Source organism: Dermacentor andersoni, chromosome 3, assembly GCF_023375885.2.
Source record: "Dermacentor andersoni chromosome 3, qqDerAnde1_hic_scaffold, whole genome shotgun sequence".
Taxonomy (NCBI): domain Eukaryota; kingdom Metazoa; phylum Arthropoda; class Arachnida; order Ixodida; family Ixodidae; genus Dermacentor; species Dermacentor andersoni.
In genome coordinates, this window is record NC_092816.1 from 11,672,235 (window position 1) to 11,695,535 (window position 23,301).

At 45.7% G+C, this 23,301-nt stretch overlaps 1 protein-coding gene across 2 annotated transcripts in view; it reads left to right on the top strand.

Annotated features, from left to right (window-relative positions):
* Positions 1-19,266, top strand: part of LOC126520922 (neprilysin-1-like) — a 253,446-nt gene extending 234,180 nt beyond the window's left edge. For both annotated transcript variants that reach the window (XM_050169752.3, XM_055065633.2), the window contains exons 16-21: positions 1,944-2,011; positions 4,695-4,825; positions 5,162-5,227; positions 5,912-6,007; positions 10,592-10,668; positions 18,267-19,266. In XM_050169752.3, coding sequence (XP_050025709.2) covers positions 1,944-2,011; positions 4,695-4,825; positions 5,162-5,227; positions 5,912-6,007; positions 10,592-10,668; positions 18,267-18,366 — 538 coding nt within the window. In that variant the 3' untranslated portion in view covers positions 18,367-19,266. The remainder of the gene's footprint in view (positions 1-1,943; positions 2,012-4,694; positions 4,826-5,161; positions 5,228-5,911; positions 6,008-10,591; positions 10,669-18,266) is intronic.
* Positions 19,267-23,301: the final 4,035 nt, after the last annotated feature.

Sequence of the window (23,301 nt, forward strand, 5' to 3'; positions counted from 1 at the left end):
CGTACTCACAAGGTAGTTAAACTTATTTTCATGGCAGGAGTAGTATCAGGCAAACAATAGTGAAGGTGGAGTGTATAATCAGGAGCGTTATAAAACAGCCGAGTCACGGTCGGCCAATCCGCACTGGAATGGCCTACAGTCCCGCATGCGGCAACTGCAGCTGCGAGGAGACAGTCGCACATCTCCCCTGAGACTACCCTCGCTACAGCGTGAAAAGGACTCCATAATGCGCTAGATTCACTGGACAATCGCCATTTCTCGGAAGAGAGAATTCTGGGACACTTGCCCAGGCTGTCCTCAAGCTTCACTTCCCGAGGACATGCAGACTTCCCGACGGATGTGCGTGCTGCATCGCATCCTGTGCGCGCTTTGATTTCTCCCTTTTCTTCCCTATTTTTTTTATTTCACTTCAGATGCCCTTCCATAGCTTTATTCCCCTATACTACTCAACCCTGTACAAAGGAGCCGGCTGGTTTTACACTTGTCAAGCTCCCTTTCTTTCCCTCTCTTTTTCCTCCTCTTCTTCTAATTGATAGTCTTCAAGCAGCACACACGTCACGTTTGCCTGATGTTGTGCATACATTTAACGTAAGAGCGAACTGTAAATGGCGCCAGAGTCTTGTCACCCTGCAGGATACATTTTCCTGCGTTTGGCTGAATACCAGCCCAACAGATGACTCGGTGTTTCATACTAGATCATAATTCTACATCAACCACTGCAGAGCTTGTGGCTATTCGGGAAGCGATTCGCCACATCTGCGGGGAAAGACCTCAAGAGTGGTGCATTTTCACGGACTCAAAACCCGCTCTGCAAATTTTGGGATGCTTCCTGCGCCACACCGCATATCAGGTTCTGGCACTGCAGATCACCGAGCTACTTTCATGCGCTCAAGAAAAACACCACCGCATAGTGTTCCAATGGATCCCGGGACACTGTGGGCTCAACGGTAATGAGATGGCCGATGCTGCAGCAAGGCGTGCCCTCAGCAATGGCCTGCGAACTGTAGTGCCATTCTCCAGACCGGACATCACATGCCTGCTGTCGGAATTAATGAGGAGTGCGACGAGAAGATACTGGGCCCAGCCAGACGCTCGTCACGTCCGCCTTAAAAGGCTGGATAGAGATATGAAATTTCCTATTCTGCGTGGAATTCCACGCCCTCATACATGCCTGATACACAGACAGCGATTAGGCGTCGCCTTCACGAGCAAATATTTGCACATTATTGGACGGACAGACTCCCCGGACTGTTCAGTGTGTGGCGCTGTAGAGACTATAGATCATGTGCTCGTGGTGTGCCCTGAGTATGCGCGCGAAAGACTGACAATGGCAGATACCTTGAGACATTTACACAATGGACCACTGTCGGAGGACCTCTTGCTAGGCGCATGGCCACAGAGTTGGCAGACGACAGAGACAATGCGTGCTCTTTCACGTTTCCTAGGTGACACGGGCCTGGACTCACGCCTGTGATACCAGTTGTGTAATGTGTCCTTCACCTCGTTCCTCCCATTATCATCCCCCATTGTGACCCTTTTTCTTCCCCTCTTCCCCTTCCCTTACGTAGAGTAGCAGGCCAGATGCTCCATTATCCGGCCGACCTCTCTACATTTTCCAGTCATTAAAATACTTCTGCGTTTGGCGAAATGGGTAAGGTTACTTAAATTATGTCCTCGAGCTATAATATGAATATAAAATATATCCTTCCCGTCCTCTCCGTTACCAGCATTTCCCTCATGAATAATATATGTATGTATGTATGTATTATGTATGTATGTATGTATGTATTTATGTATGTATGTATGTATGTATGTATGTATGTGTTGATTGATTGATTGATTGATTGATTGATTGATTGATTGATTGATTGATTGATTGATTGATTGATTGATTGATTGATTGATTGATTGATTGATTGATTGATTGATTGTCTGCCGCGCAGGTCCCTCAACTACGGTGGCATAGGAGTTGTCATAGGTCACGAGATTACTCACGGCTTCGACGACAAAGGTAACAAACGAGACACTATTATAACGTTAACTATGTGAGTCCGGATATATATATATATATATATATATATATATATATATATATATATATATATATATATATATATATATATATATATATATATATATATGTATATATATATATTCAGGTAGTATGTGTGAGTTTATTGAACAGTTGCCTGAACGCAAAAAAAGATCACGTACTCGTGACGTCTGTAGCAGAAAGGGTGTTCCCCATCCGCCGCCAAAGTTTCTGAGCGGTGGCGCTGGCTAACACTCCCGAGGTTAGTTCTAGCAGTAAAACGTAATACCCAAGAAAGTGGATGGGAAAGCGACGCCGCGGTAGCTCATTTGGTAAGAGCGCCGCACGCGTAATGCGAAGACGTGGGATCGTTCCCCACCTGCGGCCAGTTGTTTTTACAGCAAAGGTGTTTATGGCTAGGTTCTGGCGGATCTCGTCTACGTGGACATAGACTAACAATTTTACATGCGTGGGCCGATCCCGAAGATTGTCAAATGCTGGGCCGACCCGCAGCGAAGGTGAAGCAGGCGTTAACCACTCCATACGTGGGCCGATCCCGAAGATAGTGCAATACCGGGGCTACCCACGACAGAGGTGCAGTTCGCCATTAAGGAGCCCACATTCAGCTTCGCTAGTCATCCTTCTTCACAGAGTGGATGGGCACTGCATCTTTTTGTCCATTTTCATTTCCATTAGTTTACCATTTATTTAATTCTGAAAGTACAAGTAATTTCTCCTATGTTGTCCTTGATGTCTTTGTATGCTTCTCATAATATACACAGGGTGTCCCAGCGAAGTGTGGCGAAAGCTTAAAAATATTCGAATGCCACGTAGCTGGACAGAAAGGTAATGTCTGCAGTCGCTCAGTTTATTTTTTTATATTCCGCCTAATTCCATAATTAGTCTTAATTAATTAATCAGCTTCTCAAACATTAAAATTAGATGAAAAATGTCGATGAGAAAATTGTAGAGCAGCATGAAAAAGTGCTTATACAGTTTTCTGTTGCTCAATACGTGCTACATAAAACAGTTTTCATCATCATCATCATCAGCCTGGTTACGCCCACTGCAGGGCAAAGGCCTCTCCCATACTTCTCCAACTACCCCGGTCATGTACTAATTGTGGCCATGTTTTACCGAGCGTGAAAACAGTTTTACCGAGCGTGAAAGACGCCCGCGAGTACAGGCAAAGCGCCTCGACCGGCCAGTCGGCGGCAATTTCGGGCATATTATTCGCGGGCTTCTTCTGGAATCCCCCACGCACGCACACAAGCACACGCGGAAAAATCGTTGCAAGCACAACTATCTATAGAGCTGTCAGTGCAGAGGCTATTGCGAGATCACTATAAATAGGCTTGAAACGGTGTTCTAAACGACCTGTCATGAACCAGGAGATCGTAAACACAACCCAACGGCTGCACGAAAGCATCTTTTGAAAGCACTCGGCAACACAACATCATGTCTCCGGAGTAAAGCATTTATAGGGGGGCAAACTACACTGTGGCTTTGCTTCCATGCTGAAAACAATCTTGCTCTCCATTTCCCATGTGAGTGAGTGAGTGAGTGAGTGAGTGAGTGAGTGAGTGAGTGAGTGAGTGAGTGAGTGAGTGAGTGAGTGAGTGAGTGAGTGAGTGAGTGAGTGAGTGAGTGAGTGAGTGAGTGAGTGAGTGAGTGAGTGAGTGAGTGAGTGAGTGAGTGAGTGAGTGAGTGAGTGAGTGAGTGAGTGAGTGAGTGAGTGAGTGAGTGAGTGAGTGAGTGAGTGAGTGAGTGAGTGAGTGAGTGAGTGAGTGAGTGAGTGAGTGAGTGAGTGAGTGAGTGAGTGCAACTTTATTAGAGCCCAGTGCAGACGTGGAGGTTGCCCCGCGCCACCAGACTACTCCACCAGGCCCTGCCATCCCATCCACTTTTTGGGGTATTATGCTTTTCTGCTAGACTAACCCCGGGAGTGTTAGCCAGCGCCACCGCTCAGAAACTTTGGCGGCGGATGTGGAACACCCTTTCTGCTGCAGACGTCACGAGCAAGTTTTTGGGCCAAGGCAACCGGTCAATAAGCCCACACATGCTACTTGAAGGTATCAATGTTGCCGGATGTTTCCATGGTTCCAATGTTTCAATGTTTCGTTGACTCCTTTGCTTTAGTGTACTGTCTGTCTCATTTCACGGGAGATGGAGCCCACCTTTCCTGGCAAAATTTATTTGACCGGAAGAATAACGCACATTCACAAACGAATCCGCCAGAAACACGCTGAAAAAAATGTTTAGGCATCTCACGCCGATTTTCCCGGAGATAGCATGTGCTGCCCCGATCAGCGCCTGCTTAATCCGTACCATCTATAACGTCAAGCGAAAGAAAGGAAACTGAGACGTCCGCTACCCGCCGCTGTAGCGCAGTGGCTATGACGTTTCATTGACGAGCTTACGCGAGCTCGCGGGCTCGATTCCGATGGGGACGGAATGCAAAAACACTCGTGTACCGCTCGTAAAATGCACGTCAAAAAAACCCAGGTGTTTGAAATTGATTCGGAGACCCCCACTACGGTGTGCCTCATTTTCGGATGGTGGCTTTGGCGCGTAAAACCCCAGAATTTAATTGAAACCCCTACGAAATGCCTGCCCGAATTTCTTTATTCTGTGCTCGCGCGTACATACGTCGATGGTGCAGGTCGACAATTCGACAAGGATGGGAACCTGCAGCCCTGGTGGAACAACAAGACTGTGCAAACGTTCCGCGAGAGGGCTCAGTGCATGGTGGACCAGTATTCCAGCTACGTCCTCGAAGACGTCAACCTCAACGTAAGCACTTCTACGCCCGTCAGGTTAATATTGAATCAAGTGCAACATCCTCTGCATCTGTATCTCCCCTGACATGCAACATGGACATCTAAAGCTTTCGCGAACTCCTTGGAGCCACTTCTTGAATTTATTTACCGCGCTTTATAACGCCCACCCCGTTGTTATGGCTATAGGTTAACCATGATATGGGCGGAGTGTTCGGTAGTGGACCTATGTATATAGTACCACTATGCCTGAATGAGGAAGGCAAAGCTAACAAATATGACTCAGGAAACCAAGATAAGCATGCTACAATCCCGGACATTTCAGTAATGGCTCCGTCTGACTGCATCGCAGATCAATGGCAAGATGACCCAGGGAGAGAACATCGCCGACAACGGCGGACTCAAGCAGGCGTACCGGGTAAGTGACACAAATCCTGTCCTGTTCCCGCGTGAACTGTCCCGTCATTCGGATGCGCACGGAGCACGTGGTATAGGGCACAAGACGTGTACACGGTGCCCAGTGTCCGGATCCATACCTTACAGCAGTGTTGTCACGAATGCCTCTGACCATACTGTTCCGCATAAACGCGCTACCATTCATCGCAGTGATCAGCTCTGAAAGCGTTAATAACTTGCTTTACTGAAAGGGACACTGTATCCGTGTATTAACACTTTGTACTGTTATTCTGTCACAGCCTGCTGTGTGTATTTAGATCATTCGTGCGCTGTTTATTTTTTCTACATTGACTGTTGTTGTGTAAGCATGTTTACGAAATGTGCTTTGCTGCCGGATATGTTTCTTCTGCATATCACCTCATGATATCCTCCTTTGCTTGTTTGACACTATATTGTTTGTGGAGAAACCGGCAACACAAGTCACACAACACCTGCAACCATTTTCAATGCCGTCAGAATAACTCACTCACTCCCACTATTCCGCCTAGGCCGATAGCTGACAATAAACAGAAAACGCATCATCCCAGCTGTTAAGCTCGGTGCGTCCACGCATGCACTAATGTACCAGATTTGGCTAGACAATACTTTTCGTAGTCCACAAGAGTGGAAAAGACGAGAGCGCACGTGACCCCCTGTTTTTCCGCAGGCGTACAAGAAGTGGGTCAAGCAACACGGCGAGGAGCCCCTGCTGCCGGGCATCAGTCTCACGCACGACCAGCTGTTCTTCCTCAACTACGCTCAGGTTAGCGACGCGCTTTTATTGCGACAGTGATTGTGGTGAGGACACTCGCCGCCGTGCTGTCCCAAGTGCGAGGCGCATGCGAGCCCGCCCAGCCTGCTCGGCCCACGTGCCATGCTGCGTGTCGGAAATCACGTGATATGGCGCGGGTGCGAGGGCAAGCGTGCGTGGACGACCCGAGAGGGCAAGCGAGCAAGCAAAGGCAAGAAGGGAAGGCGCGTTCTGTATTTCCGCGCAATTGGTGTGGCTGGTCACGTGATTTGCTTTGTTTCGGCGGCGCGCACACATAAAGTGGTGAAAAGAGCGTCTGTCCCTCACTGCGCCAGCGTATTGACGGCGAATGCTCGCAGTCGCCGAATGCACTCTGTTCCTGTGTGTTTTGGCGCGTTACACAGCGCTTATTTAGTTATCTAGGCGAATGTTTAGTGCAAGTTTCCCTGCCCACAGAACTACGCACTGTACGGGTTGTGGTCGGGGTTGTAGCAAGGCCCTGGCTGTTCGTCGGGACAACTCCCAAATGGAGCCCGAAAGACGAAGCATACAGCACACGAGTTCCAAGCACCAAGCAAACTCCTAGCAGCCGACAAACTGCTGCTTAAAAAGCCTCTGTCCTCCCTAGATCGCTAGGGGATGGAAAACTGCTGTCCAACCTTCGTCCAATCGGACTGTCCACAGTCGTTGGGGCGTAGTCGACCCGCCATTGAGGGGGAGGACTCACACACTCACGTACGCACTTCGGATTCCCAGAACCCACCGAGTTGAGCGGGTCCTCGTAGCCAGATTGTCATGGTTGACCCCAGCCGGCGCCTCTTAATTCCAGAGCTGACTTCTCCGGTAGTCGCCACGAGTGTCAGCAGACTGTGACGAATCCTGCGGCCCGAGGAAACGCACCACAAAACACCCTTTGTTAGAGAAGCTCTCTTGCTTCAAATAGACCATGAAGGCCGTACGGCAAATCAACCAACAATACACGGTCCGCCAAACGTGGCCAGCCCTGCTGCCGTCACCGACTCTCCGAAGGAGGCGCATGGTGGATTAACGCTGCCTTGGTCTCCATTTCTCCGAAGGAAGTGCATGGTTGGTTAGCGCTGTCGTCGTCGCCGGTTTTCTGAAGAACGCCACCCCCGCGGGTCAATCGAAACAACTGCAGCGGGCTGAGATAGGTTTGCAGAGCAGTACCCCTACATGCCGATCGTAACAGCACCCACCCAGAGCGATGATTGCTGAGCACGAAGTCACGGATGTGATCCTGCCCGCGGCCGTCGCATTCTGATGGAGGCGGAACGCTAGTGTACCGAGCACTGGGTGCACGTTAAAAAAAGCAACAGGTTGTCAAAATTATTAGAGTCCGCCACTATACGACGGGCCTCATGCATAATCAGACGGCGGTTTGGGCACGTGAAGCCCCTGAATTTACTTTTTACAGTGAAGCCGTTTATGGCTAGGGTTCCGAGAAATTTTCATGCGAGCGAGCAAAAACTATCATCATCAGCAATGGCTCGTGCCACTGCTCGCGCGTTCGTCGTCGTCTTCTTCCACAGCTGGCTCGTTGGCGCCCCTCGGCGTAACCGCGCGTGCCACGGCTCGTGCGTTCGTAGTCTTCTTCTTCCTCAACTGGCTCCGATGGTGCGCATCATGGCAGCATTCCCATACTGCCTCTCCCTCTGCGAAGTTGCTGACGACACTGGCCCACTGCCAGTCGGTGCGGTCAATTTAGTCCGAAATTCTTTGCCTCAATATATCGCGAAATGAAAACACGAATGTATATAACAAATCTGTATAAGGAATGTATAACGCCAATCAACGCGAATATATAAAACGAAATGTATATGTGCGTACCTTTCGTCACGACGCCACCGATCAAGACAATAAATGTGTTCGTACATTTGTGTGTCACGTCTCTGTCGTTTGCTACCTGGCTTCGCTGGTCATTCACCTACACAGAGTGGAATAGCTTATGAATTTTTAACTACATCTTTTAGTGTAATAGTCTAGTGATTTGCTATATATAGCTATCAGCGCTTTAGCTTGCATAGGTAAAACTGCAACTTTTTTTTTCAATGGGTGTATGTACTAACTTCTGCTGCCAGCAGCCATGAACGGCCATTCGTGGATTCCTTTATTATGTTATTTATGACCACAACGAATGATCAACTAGTTCAACGAGTTGAATAACGTAATTCTGAAGCCGCAGACATGCGACGTGTCCCGTATCCGTGCATATAGCTGGTTTTGCCATTCCGAAAAAGTCGTAGGTGCCGATCGCCAAACTGATCTCAGTTGGCCAACGTGCTACCATGCAGTGCTCTTGCCTCAACGATGACAGGAAGCCTATAATTGTGCTTTAGGATGCCTTATTCTCCCCTCTCTCTCTCTTGGGCCCATACCCATCAATACCAGTGTCTTGTTCTTGCTCTCTATTATTGTCATGTCGTGGTCATCTTGTTTTGCCAGATGAACCGCAGCTAAATTGCCCACAACTTCACGATTTATTAGTGTAGACTAAGCTCTCCCATATATGCCTATATATATAGACACCGCGCATCCGCAAGAAAGCTGCGGTTGCTGGGAATCGTGACAAGCAATCAGGGATCTTTGAATGCTACCGCGTTCCACTCTTAAAGGCGACGCTTAAGCGTCCTCCAATTCTTGCATCGCCTTCTTGATCTACGTGGAATTGACCCCTCAGCAACGTTCCATAACGCAGTTTGACTTTATTCTCCTTTCATCATCATCAGCCTGGCTTCGTCCACTACAGGGCAAAGGCATCTCCCATACTTCTCCAACTACCCCGGTCATGTGCTAATTGTGGCCATGTTGTCCCTGCAAACTTCTTAATCTCATCCGCCCACCTAAGTTTCTGCCGCCCCCTGCTACGATTCCCTTCTCTTGGAATACAGTCCGTAACCCTTATATGACCATCGTTTATCTTCCCTCCTCATTACATGTCTTGCCCATGCCCATTTCTTTTTCTTGATTTCAACTAAGATGTCATTAACTCCCGTTTATTCCCTCACCCAATCTGCTCTTTTCTTATCCCTTAACGTTACATCCATCATTCTTCTTTCCATAGCTCGTTGCGTCGTCCTCAATTTAAGTAGAGCCCTTTTCGTAAGCCTCCAGGTTTCTGCCCCGCACGTGAGTACTGGTAAGACACAGTTGTCATACACTTTTCTCTTGAGGGATAATGGCAACCTGCGGTTGATGATCTGAGAATACCTGCCAAACGCACCCCAGCCCATTCTTATTCTTCTGATTATTTTAGTCTCATGATCCGGATCCGCGGTCACTATCTGACCTAAGTAGATGTCTTCCCTTACCACTTCCTGTGCCTCGCTACTTATCGTAAACTGCTGTTGTCTTCCGAGACTGTTAAACATTACTTTAGTTTTCTGCCGATTAATTTTTAGACCCACCCTTCTGCTTTGCTTGTCCAGGTCAATGAGCATGCATTGCAATTGGTCCCCTGAGTTACTAAGCAAGGCAATACCATCAGCGGATCGCATGTTACTAAGGTATTCTCCATTAACCCTTATCCCCAATTCTTCCCAATCCAGGCCTCTCAATACCTCCTGTAAACACGCTGTGAATGGCATCGGAGAGATCGTATCTCCCTGCCTGACGCCCTTCTTTATTGGGATCTTGTTGCTTTCTTTATGGAGGACCATATTGTGGTTGTAGAGCCGCTATAGATATCTTTCAGTATCTTTACATATGGCTCGTCTACACCCTGATTCCGTATGCCTGCATGACTGTTGCGGTTTCGACTGAATCAAACGCTTTCTCGTAATCAATGAAAGCTATATATAAAGGTTGGTTATATTCTGCACATTTTTCTATCACCTGACTGATATCGTGAACATGGTCTATTGTTGAGTAGCCTTTCTGCCTGGTCCTTTGGTTGACATAAGTCGAAGGTGTTCCTGATTCTGTTTGCGATTACCTTAGTAAATACTTTGTAGGCAACGAACAGTAAGCTGATCGCTCTATAATTTTTCAAGTCTTTGGCGTCCCCTTTCTTATGGATTAAGATTATGTTGGCGTTCTTCCAAGATTACGGTATGCTTTAGGTCATGAGGCATTGCGTATACAGGGTGGCCAGTTTTTCTAGAACAATCTGCCCACCATCCTTCAACAAATCTCCTGTTACCTGATCGTCCCCAGCTGCCTTCCCCCGTTGCATACCTCCCGAGGCTTTCTTTACTTCTGCCTGCGTTACTTGAGGGATGTCAGTTTCCTGTAGAATGTTCCCTCTTCCATTATCGTCGTGGGTGCCACTGGTACTGCATAAATCTCTATAGAACCCCTCAGCCACTTGAACTATCTTATCCATATTATTAATGATATTGCCGGCTTTGTCTCTTAACGCATTCTTGCCTATTCCTAGTTTCTTCGCTGCTTTTATACTGCCTCCGTTCCTGAGAGCATGCTCAATTCTATCCATGTTTTTATACTTCCTTATGTCAGCTATCTTACGCTTGTTGGCTAACTTGGAAAGTTGTGCCAGTTCTATTCTAGCTGTAGGGTTAAAGGCTTTCATACATTGGCGTTTCTTTCTTTCTCCTTTACTTGTATTTTTCTTTTCAGATATGGTGCGGCTCTATGAGACCCGAGGAAGCCCTGAACAAGATCAGAACTTCAGTCCACTGTCCAGGACCGATCAGGTTAAGTCAACTTTCCTGCAGTGAATAGCCAGGCGGACGAGCGTCGACAGATCAGACCGCTCGCTATAGTGACTCGAGGGGCACTCTTCTGTTGAGAATGAAAAAAAGAAAAAAGTTACCTCGCTTATAGGGAAGGAAAATGGCTGAAAAAAACACCGAGGATATCTTGCAATTTCAAGCACGATTATTTCCTTTCTTTCCTGTGCGTGTGTGTGCGATCGATGTCAGTTCTTGTCACCACTTTGTGCGCGTGGCTTCATAGACATCGTGGCAAGACCTCGAATCACAAAGCGATCCTAAAATGCAGTTTTAGATCGGAGCCAACTACACTTCTTTCCGAAGCCGCGTGAAACCTATAAATTACAGGTATGCTCTCCTCGGGCAGTCGCTGAACTGATCAGAACGAAATGCGTTACATTCCAGAATAAACGTTGTATAAGACCGACAGCTGAAAAAAAAATATTTAGGGTATGAAATATTTCAGGAAAATTGCGGAAGTCTAAAAGCAGGATAAAGCAGCACCAAATCTGCAACTTCATAACTACAGGCATCGAAATCAGACAGAATACACCTGTTATAACGTCTAAGGAGCGGAAATAAACTGATTTCATTTGTAGTTTAAACGAAGTATATATAATTTTTTCGCCGTGAGTTTTGCGAAAGGTTATTCACAAATTCGTAGTGTATTTTCGAGCGATGTGTATCAGTTTTGTGGGTTATGGACATGCTAATTGATGCAGTTTTCAATGTATCGGTATCATTCCATTGCGAGGTTACAGAGCTGTAAAGGAGATGCTCCAATTTCTAAATTTATTTTTCGAATAATGAAAGTGTAAATAAATTGCTCCCGGCAGTCGATAGATTTTAGCTGCCCTGCTATATAAAACGTAACGAAGCTCATCGAACTGGGCGCAGTCGATGTCGAGCTGTACGATTCATCCATTTCCATAAATACGAGATCTCGAGGTAAAACTCTCAAGCCTGAACCTAAGTCACCCTAGGAGTTGATATCAGTATCGTCAAATATGAGTCCTATTTGTCCAGGCCGCAATGGCTGCCCTTTGTTTGCCGGATAAGGCAGTTATCGCAAACATCCCAGGTCGTTCACCTTCGTGTGGTGCGCATTACGTCTCACGGCTTTCGTTTCCCTCGTTCCGGCAATTGCGGTTATAGCTTTCGTCTAAATTGAGGAACAGCCTGCACGTCAGGGCAGATTTTGTTTTCAATAAAGATGAGAAAACATGCCGTTCACCTACTTGATTCGGATGTGATGTGCAAGATTTTATTGATTCTTTGCTGCAAAGCTGTTAGTCTCTAGTAAGCCGGGATTTTTCGCGGCGCGTCCTCACGGAAAAAAAACCTTCTGCGATTGAAGCGGAAAGTGCATACATTATTGGAATCGCGCGTGCAACATAGAACACAGCACTCGTTCTAATAAAGAACAAGCACAAAACAAGCATCCAAACTGCATCATTGATGACGTAGCGCTCCCCGCATACGTTTCCCGGTAAAGGTTACTGTTGCGCAAGCTCCCGCGGCGACGGCAGCTTGCACCGTGGAGAGTGACGTCATTAGCCTTTCATATATAAAATAACCAGCCTAACAACTGATGTCATTATTATTTCAGCACCGCTATGGGTAGGCAACGCATAGTTAGGACTCCCGATGAGCAGCATGAATGCGAGGAGCAGCAAAGGGAAAGAGAAACGGCCATACCACCAGTGACGGCGTGCTGTCAAAATTACCATTACTCCCATTACTGGCAGTAGCTCCGGAAGCTTGCGTCGAAATGGGCTGCCGCTCTGCGCAGCTCCAATCTCAAGACACATAAGTGGGCAGTCCAGCGGGCCCGAGAGGCGGCGAAGAGGCGAGGCCTCGAAATCCCCTCATGGGAGACCTGAGCCCGGGTCGTTGAACTCTGCCGGATTTACAATAAAGTTGTTTCCATCCATCCCATCACTCTAAATTAACATTACTACCATTAATCTAAAGCGATAAAGAATTGCGTACCCCCCTTACCAGTTGTAGTGGCGGTTTTCAACAGCTTCGCTGGACATCCACTTTCGCTTGGCCTGGATTTTTCTTTTTTAATTCGTTAGCGTTAGGAGTGCCAATGTGAATCTGTGAAGTCTGGGAAGCCAGTCACGTGGTTTTACGCACACAAATATATATATATATATATATATATATATATATACACAAATATATATATATATATATATATATATATATATATATATATACTTATTTATTTATTTATTTATTTATTTGTTTATTTATTTAAAGTACCTTACAGGGCCTATGGGGGCATTGTGTAAGGGGGGTTGCAAAATCAAGGCAAAAAGAAAGAGTAAGCAGCCTTCTAAAGTGTAATACAAAAGATACGCCTCAATGCAGGGCTCATCAACATTACTTCCAAGATCAAAACATGAAAAAAGAACAACTGAATTAATGAAAGGCCACAAAGGTACACTTAAGGAAATAGCACGAGTAAAACTTAACGTAAGGCACTAATACTAGAAAGTAAAATACACGAAAAATGAACATATCAGGGAGTACAATTCTTGAAGGGATATTTAGGGAAACAGACGCAAAAAAAAGCAATAATATATACAGGGCATACAAGTGAACACGTGACACAGCATAAAATAGAAATTCATAAGAGCGAGATAGCAATGCATCAATATCACAAGAAGTTCGAAGCACATTGCCAAGTGTAAGAAACAAGATAAAGTGATTTGTAAGTGCTATTATGAAAAATGCTCGTGTAGGAGATGACGAAATTTTTCTTGATCTGACTCGGAAGCAATGTGATCAGGCAGATTGTTCCACAAGCGAATGGCCGTAGGAAGCGCGGAAAAGTTAAAAGCATGTGTCGTACCGTACATGCGCACAAAACTTAAGTGGTTATTTAATCGGCGAGACGTGTTCGAGGCGATCTGGATATGCAGTGTGGATTGTGTGGCATTATAAACATATTTGTGAAACAAGGATAACAGAGCGATATTACGGCGAAGAACTAAAGGCTGTATGGAATGATCGAGTTTCATTTGCGTTACGCTGGAGTGATGGCTATAATTACGTGAAATGAAGCGGGCAGCTCGGTTCTGGACTGATTCAAGCATGTCGATTAAGTATGTACGATGTGGGGACCAAATGGATGATGCATACTCGAGCTGTGGACGAACAAATGTCTGATAGACCAATTTGCGGATGTTGGAAGGTGAATTACCCAGATTACGACGTAGGTAACCTAATGTCCTTGAAGCTTTTGCGCAAACGGCTGCAATGTGGTCTGTCCAGGAGAGGTTTTCGGTTAGATGAACACCCAAATATTTATACGGTACTGTATGTAACAATTCTTTATTATTGACGTTGTATAAAAAATGTGAGTTGTCACGCTTACGACTAAAAGAAATTATCTGACATATTGAGTGAGTGAGTGGGTGTCAACTTTATTATTGACATTTTGATTCATTTAAAGCCATTAACCTGGTGTTACACTAATTATGAATTAGGCTAAGGTCATTTTGAAGGGCCCGGTGGTCGTCAGTACTGTTAATTGATCTGTAAATAATGCAGTCGTCAGCGAAAATACGTAAGCGAGAAGAAACATTAAGCGGGAAATAATTTATGTAAATTAGGAAGAGCAAAGGGCCCAAAACGCTGCCCTGAGGCACACCAGAAGTAACGTAAGAAGGAGACGAAGCAATATTATTAACTACTGTGAACTGTTGATTCGAAAGAAAATTACGAAGCCACGTTAGAGTGAAGGAGTCAATTCGAAGTGCAGTTAATTTTGCAATAAGGCGACAATGAGCTACACGATCAAATGCTTTGGAAAAGTCAAGGAAAATGCAATCGGTCTGCTGGTTATTGTTCATGTTAAGGTGCAGGTCAGTCGTGAATTCGAGTAACTGTGTCTCACATGATAATCCTTTCCTGAAACCGTGTTGATGGCGAAAAAAGAAATTATTGGACTCTAGGTGATTATAAATATGAGAAGCAATTATATGTTCGAGCATCTTGCAGCAAATGCAGGTCAATGAAATTGGACGGTAATTTTCCGGGGAGTTTTTATTCCCAGTTTTAAATATGGGTATGATTTTGGCCATTTTCCAGTCATTGGGCAGCTGTCCCGATGACAAAGACTGCCTGAATATATGGTACAGAATGTTACTGGATATAGAAATGGTATATTTTAATATCTTGGAACTAATATTATCAATACCAGATGAAGTAGATAACTTCAGATTATTAATAAGACATGCAATTCCCTCCACCGAGATTTCAATACTTTCCATGAATTGCCAGTCATAATCATCGATATCAGGTACATTGCTATGATCCTCGCGGCTGAAAATCGATGAAAAGAACGTATTAAACGCAGAGGGGCATTCATTGTCAGAGAGGAGAGTATTTGTATCGCTATGTAAGGCTATCCGGTTAGAGTCACGGTCGGGTGATATAACTCGCCAAAACTTTTGCGGATTCGAATGTAAGAGAGAAGGTAAATCTGTGGAGAAATATTTATTTTTAGCTGCAGCTAAGGCAGAGCAGTACGTTTTCAAGCAAAGCCTGTACCTTTCCCACGAAGGAGCATTATTGACGCGTTTAGCGGTATTGTACAGACAGACAGACAGACAGATAGATAGACAACGAACTTTATTTGATCCTGAGGAGCTACTGTCAGGAAGACGTTTCTTTTTATTCCTGAGCTTACGTAGGGCATTATTAAACCAAGGATTTGTTTTGTAATTTGTTATCGAGATCAACGGGATATATTTGTTAATTAGAGTAGACATTTTATTCTTGAAGCATACCCGGTTAACTTCCACCGAGCGATTATAAAAAGAAGGAAGTAGCGTGCGGTTGAAAAATACTTCAAGTTCATCGTTTATTTTAGAGTAGTTTGCTTTGTTGTAATCACGCATTATTTTCTTTGAGATCCCTGAGAAGGGTAGTGGAACACTGGTTGTTACCTGAAGTAGATCGTGATCGCTAAAGCCGTTTAGACGAATTACGGATTCAATCATTTCGGGGGTGTTGGTGAGTATAAGGTCTAGAATGTTAGTACCACGGGTTGGTTTGTTAACGACCTGGGACAGATTAAGATCTAAGGTTAAGTTACGAAAATCCACTGATGTTCGACAAGATGATGATAGATTACGCCAATTTATGAGCGGAAAGTTAAAATTACCGAATAAGTAAACAGAATGCGCTGGACAGAGCTGGAGGGCCGTGGTTATGCTATTGCGTAGTTCTGTAACGAAAGAAGTGCCATACCCGCCGTGGTTGCTCAGTGGCTGTGGTGTTGGGCTGCTGAGCACGAGGTCGCGGGATCGAATCCCGGCCGCGGTGGCCGCATTTCGATGGGGGCGAAATGCGAAAACACCCGTGTACTTAGATTTAGGCGCACGTTAAAGAACCCTAGGTGGTCGAAATTTCCGGAGTCCTCCACTACGGCGTGCCTCATAATCAGAAAGTGGTTTTGGCACGTTAAACCCCATAATTTTCAAATAAGTGCTGTAGTCAGGTGGACGGTAACAGGCGCCTACCAGTAGTTTGGTCGTATTTATTATTACTTCAACCCACACAATTTCAAGAGATGAGTTCGAGTCGATAATAAGTGACGATAATGATTTGTTAACACCGAGAAGAACGCCACCGCCTCTCTTGCTAGTTCGATCTTTGCGGTAAATATTATAAGAATGGTTATCAGGAAGAATTTCGTCGTCTGTAATGTCAGGATTTAGCCATATATATATATATATATATATATATATATATATATATATATATATATATATATTGTTTAAGGCCTGAAATCTGTCACGAAGATTCCCGAAAATTGCTAAGTTCAAAAATGGAGGCACCAAGTTTATGAATTCGTAGCTACGCATGAAACACCGGTAGCGCAGTTCTTAGACTGCACCTGTGAGGGCATTTGAAGTGGACAGTCTTAATATATGAATTTACAGCTGACGTGAAATTCTCGTGAAAGTTAAAGAGGGCTTTGAAAAAGTCCTACACTGTAAAAATTTTTACACCCTTCAAAGTGTTTTCTTGTCGCACTGGTAACGTGTTTTCTCAAGTCTCGTGTTTCACTTGCGGTAACTTCCCAAAACCGCTTCGTGCTGTCCCTTTCTTCAAGTCTCATGTTTTGCTGACGGTAACTTCTTAAAATCATGAATCACCAACTGGCCTACACCAACACTCTGCTATGTTACATATAGCTATGTTACTCTGCTTTGTTACAGTTTCATATCTCTCCCCGTGAAATTCTCTTGTCAGATATTTCTGTGCTCCCAAGGCTGTCAGAATGATTACATAATTTTGAATTACGTCTTTGTCGTTGCACGTCTAATTAGAGCTCCTTGGGGTCCTATATAATTTTTTGTAAAGCCCTAACAGTAAGGGTGTTACCAGTGCGCGACAAGAAAACAGCCTTAGGGGTGTAAAAATTTTCACAGTGTACTCACATAGTAGTATATTTCAGTGTGATGTATAATGCAACAATATTGTCCGCTTTAGATGTTTTATCAATGCAGTTCGCAGACTTGCGATATGGCTTTTTATTACTGTCATACCACGTTGAAAATCTGATATTCGAGTTCATTAGGCATTGCAATTTTCAACAATTTTCTCAAAAAATGACGGCTCAATTTAAGAATTTGCTTCGTGCTGTCAATACTTTTTAACTTTTTTCTTTTAAATGCAGCAAACCTCATTAGAATCGGTGCAGTGATTGCCAAAAGAGACTATTTTTCAGCTCCCATGTATTTAGATAGGAGCACTCAGTGCATGAATGCACACATTTGGTAGAGAACGCCCTCGTGAAAGTCAAAGTTTGACCTAGCACAAATGGGACGTGTGTAAAATTGTGTACATCGAGCTCCTCAGTCTCCCTTAATCTTCTCGTTCATTGCATGGCGAAGGACTCAACGCCAGCAGTCCTGATACCTTGAGGTAGCATACGGCGGTTTATTACACACGCAAAAATGGCCAGGCTTAGCTTGGTTAAGCCAAGAATGCGTTGCATATTGTGTTGGGGCCCAGCTTTTCCTCCTGCTGTCGTGACGTCACGTCACGTGGTTGCGCTAAAGGTCAATGGTGGCTGCCCGGCCGCGCCCAAGGGCTGAACTGAGTGATTGCAATATGCAACGCATAAAACCCTAGTGTAGGGGTATGAGCCACTATGGTGGCTCATACCCCCAATGGCGGCTGCCCGGCCGCGCCCAAGGGCTGAACTGAGTGATTGTAATATGCAACGCATAAAATATTCAAGGAAGTGGACAGCCACAGCCGTGACCCAGTTGAACGTGTCATGTGGAGGTTGTGGTTACGACTCCCAATGGCAACCACTTGCCTTTTCTCCCACTTTAATTTTTTTTCTCTTTGCGTGGTTAATTATGCAGTTAAATTGTGTAATTAGGATTTTCTTGTTTTCACTGTCTGTTGGCTTCATATGGTTCCGTGTAAACCATGCCAGTCGTAATGAAGCTTTGAATCTATATCGTTACGTAAGCAGCTCGAAAATGTTCGCAGAAGTATTGAAGAATTTATTTCATTCTTTTTCGCCCTGTGCCGTGTCGCAGGGTTCTGGGACCACTGTCCAACTCGTACGACTTCTCCCGAGCCTACCACTGCCCCAACACGAGCCGCATGAATCCAGCCAAGAAGTGCTCCGTCTGGTGAAAGAGGGCGGCAGCGGAGTGCGCGAGCGACTGGCGGCGAGAACGCCAGCCGCCTCGTAGCTGTGGACCGCTGGACCCTTGGTTCAAAGCGTACTACTCAAGCACGTCCTATATTAAACCACGTGACTGACGTGCGTGCGTTACACCAGGGAACTGGGAGACGAAGCAGAAGCGGTGTCCGGACACCGGTGCGGCGACAGAAAATAGCCACGCGACTGCAGTGATGGCAACGCTGCCGCGCTGATCGCAAAGTGCGCGCGAAACGACTGCGGCGAACGGTTCGCGTTTCTCTCTCTCGAACGTCTTTGCGGCGACACCAGGGAGAGCTACACCGATGCCGGCACCTTCCGAACTTCGTGCTGAGCGGCGGTGGGCACCCGGACACTTGTTCTGGTTCTCCATATGCCACGCTGCCATTGGCAACTTCCACCTCAGCATTGCGAAGTCAAGCTTGTAAAAAAAAAAAAAAGGCAACGAGAAACAAAAGCGCGTTTTCGTTTACGCGACTTGTAAGACTGTTCACATGTGCATATTACCGCGAGTGTGGAGAGAGCGACATTGTTGTTAGCAAGTGTTTTTACATATCTGTCTTTCGGAGGTGTTACGTGTACGTTAACAACAACCTAAGGTGTAATCAGAACTGTACACTTTAAACATCGCGCAAATACGGCGCCCTCGTCTGGATATCCCCGCGAAATGAAAAGACTTTCCCGACGACTGTCTCGATTTTTCCTTTCTTGCTCGAATGCATTCACGGCGACGCGCGAAGATGCAGGTAGCCAACCAGCCAGCATCCTTGTTGCAACAAGGACATTCGGGCACAGCTGTTTTTCAGTGAATAAAACACCTTTTTCTGAAAAATATTTGGCTAGTGCACCTCAAGTAAAGAAAGCTAAATGAACCTACCGTACCTGATTTTGCAGTCTGACATTAAACAGAGCAACTGAGACAAGAGTGATTGACCGACGATTATGATACTCCCTAATGTGAAATTTGAGCGCAGCTCTATACTTATTTTCATATCGCGATGCATCTATCGCGATGAATCTGCATATCGCGATGAATCTGTCTCGTGCGACACGTTGCAAACGGAGCGAAATGTGGCAAGACTGCCTCGCTAATCGGGAGATCGCGAGAGGCACCACGTGGGTGACGCGTGGGCGCGAGTCACAGCAGCCGCCGCAGACAAGCCTCCGTTTCATGCAGTGCTTTGTTTCCAATCATTTTAGCTTCAAGCGCATGCTCGGTAAAACCACTGCTTTCAATTTATCTGCTGTACCTCGTGCCATATCCCACTGGAATGGTCTTCCCGATGAAATCGTCTCGATAACTGATCGTAAAATATTTCGTGAACGCCTGTGCGCGCTTTTTACTTAATCTCCTTCCTCTTATTTTGCGGTTATGCTTGAGAATTCTGTGCTTTGCTTTTGTTTAATTCTGCCACCGTACAGTGGTCTTAGATTTATTTTTGAGTTGTTTCCATTGTTCTCAACAGCTTATTGTTACATTGCCCCCCTTACTCCATGCCCGACAGGGCCTGTAAGGTGTTTTATAAATAAATAAATAAATAAATAAATATTTGGTATCGGTCGACGCTATCACCGCATACCATCGGTGAACAGATGACGGCTCGATACACTGAATAGCTTTAGATTAGGGGACGCAAGCGGCTTGCGTCCCCTAACATAAACCCTCCGCTGGTACCATCTCGTAGCAGTCGTCGCCGCAGAGCCCGTCTTGCGCGGCCCTAAGTTCTTTTTTTTTTCTTTTCGCTCTTTCATCCCTCGCTGTGCTCGCTCGCTCGGCGAGCACAGCGAGAGACGATGCGCCGACGCGAAACGCAGGAACGGGCAGCTGCGCTCTAAAAAGTTGGAACGCGATTCAACGTCCAGTCTATGAAAGGCAACGTATTCCTGGGCAAGTTGGGGGTGAGCATGGGATAAATGAACCGCTTGATTTATGGTTCAAGCCGCGCTGGAGCGACACCGCCCAGATAGCACAAGGCCTGTCCACTCCCATCCATGACGTCATGCTACTGGCCCGAAATTTTCATTGCCAAGGCTGGCGTGACGAAAGCGGTATTGCCAAAATTTTGACGTCACCGCTTTCGTCACGCCAGCCTTGGCAATGGAAATCTTGGGCCAGTAGCATGACGTCATGGATGGGAATGGACAGGCCTTGTGCAATCTAGGCGGTGTTGGCTGGAGCGACAACGTTTGATCAATGTCAACTACAGGTTGAATCCCACTCCAAATATTTGTCGTTGTCTGTCATCATCATTATAACCATAATTATCATGAGTACAATCCTAACCAATCATCATCATCATAGTCATTGCATACCCAATGGCCCCAGTCGTACATACCCAGTAAGTAGCACATGGCCACTAAACTCCAGTGTACATACCCAGCGTCATGATGTAGATACCCAGTGACTCCAGTGGCGCAAATATCCCAGTGACATATACCCAGTAATCTCAGGGGCACTTATACTGGGTGTTTCTTTTAGACGATACAGAATTTTTAGACGTCGCCTGTAGCACATAGCGTAATTGTAGTCCTTGAGCTGGATTACTCGAAGCGGCGGACATTACTCGCAACAGAAATCGAAATGCATAATCGACTAAACAAAAATTCACTACTTTTTAATAATTTTTGGCACATATTGCAATTTACGAATTGTAGCCGGTGAGTTTGCAAGGCGTATTGACTTGGAAACACTTCTAAGGATCGCACTGGTTTAGAGATGTGCGCCTTAAGCTTGCAGTAAGACCGCATTCCATGGGCGTATCTACCGGGCGGGCAGGGGAGCACTTGCCCCCCCCCCCCTTCCCCACTTTTGAAAGCCGGGAATAGGGCTCCTGGAGACACAACCAAGATCCCTAGAGCCTACAGAAAGGCGCTCAAACCCCTGATAATGGAGAGCGGGGGGGGGATCTGGTCTCTCCACCAGCTGCACGCGGGTAGGCCACATTGGTTCTTCAGGGCACTCGTCACCGGTGTCTATATAGCACACAGGGTCCACTCGGTAAAAGCTGGTAAATTTCCCCGCCTCTGCAAGTCTGCAGTAGTCGTTCTAGTCTTGATTTAGGCATTGATTTGGGCTACTTGGTCTGTCAATAGTGCAATTCAGGTTCCCAGTACTTTGAGGACTGCTTTCATTCATTTAGTCGTGAAAGGTGTTCTAGCGCTGAAATTCAGGCAGCACGAAGCGTTCGCTTCTCGTTGCCTACGCTCTTCATCAAGCCAGCGTTGTGACAGTGAGTGCTCGTGGTCATCGAGTGGGATGTGCTTATACTGAAAAGATTTTGCGCCAAAAAACAACACACACAGGAAAGACGACGACACCACGGGCGCTACTTCAACTGTTTAATGAGGGTGAAAGCAGGGGGGGTGAATCTCCGCATGGCTACCATTGGCTGTTTCTGAGCAGACGCTCTTTCGACGCTAGCGCCAAGGTCCCCTTCAGTTACGGCCCTAAACGCTGGGCGACGCAGAAGCAAAATGGCGGCGCAAACGATTGTTTACGTTGTCATGGCAACAGGAACAGCAGCCGCGCGGCGCCTCCTCTCCCAAACGTTTTTCCTTTCTTTTTATTATGCCGACCTGCTCCACTCACTTTCCCCCGTTCCCCCATGCCGCGCGCGCCGCTAACTTTTTTTTGCTTTTACCTGTTCGCGGCACGTTTTTCTCGTTTTTCTTTTTTTTTTTTTTATCGCGCGCGTGCTACGGCGCACCACGCGCCAGCTCGCAAGCGCGCTACGTAGCGCACTGGCATTGCTTGCGAGCTGGCGCGTGGTGCGCCGTGGGCTATGCGTTGGCACGCACGCAGTCTTGCCCATACTTATATTGTACCAGCACGTGCCGGGGCATAAAAAAAATTCCACTTCCAACACAATAGATCTTTGATCTCGCTTTATTGACTTCGTTTACGAAAACAATTTTTCTTATAACGTGGTGTGTGATACACGCTCAAGAAATGAGCAAAAGTGAAAGGTGCATGATATATACAAGAGTACTAAACACAAAAGTTCACAGACGGTGAAATGACAAAAGAAAGCGCTAGAAAACGCGAAGGCCGTTTCATATACACACACATAAAGAAAGCAAGATTTTTTATATAACGCCCTCAAGACTGAAATGTAGAAGAGCTTCTGATATATGCAGTAAGATATTGCACAAAACTGGACGACATATATGACAGTCATGCCAACTATAAAAAGGAAAACTCACTGGTAATGGCAAAACAATGACACGCAAAATACCTAAAAAATAAAATAAAATGCTAACATTGTTTGATTGAGAGCCATATCAAAAAAAGCTTACTTATAAATCTGCACGAAAGTATATGAAATGCGTGACATGTTCATTACTGCTGAACAAATTGAAAATTACATGGCAGAACAAAAATATACATTGTACTAAATACTGAAATACACATTATCACATTATTTTGCACTTGGCCACAACTTGAGTAACGGTAGCAAGGGGAACAGAAGGTAGTCGGCTTTTGCAGCAGCACATAGAAAACATTCGCAGAAAGGCCTATTCCTCAATCAAAGACACGGTAAAATAAGCCAACAACACGACTTTTCTTTCGCCCCGAATGCAATGCTTAGCAGTAAAATTACGTCACTTAAGGCACTAAGTCGTACCTACTGCGCACTGCTTTGCATAATAAACACGAACTGCAAAAATCTGCATGTAGGACACTTGTAGTGCTCATGTTTTCCAGAAGAAAAAAAAGCGTATCATGCCTACACATGAAGGTTGTTCGCGCGGTTTTCCCATTGGCGATTAGTGAGATAATACACAAACACGAACAGTAATTTTTCAGCTGTTAGTACGTTTGTAGAACGTGACACACAGAAAAAGCACTGATCGAGGGCGGTACGGAAAGCTGAGCAAGTTACTGAAGTTGCAAAATGAGACTTGGC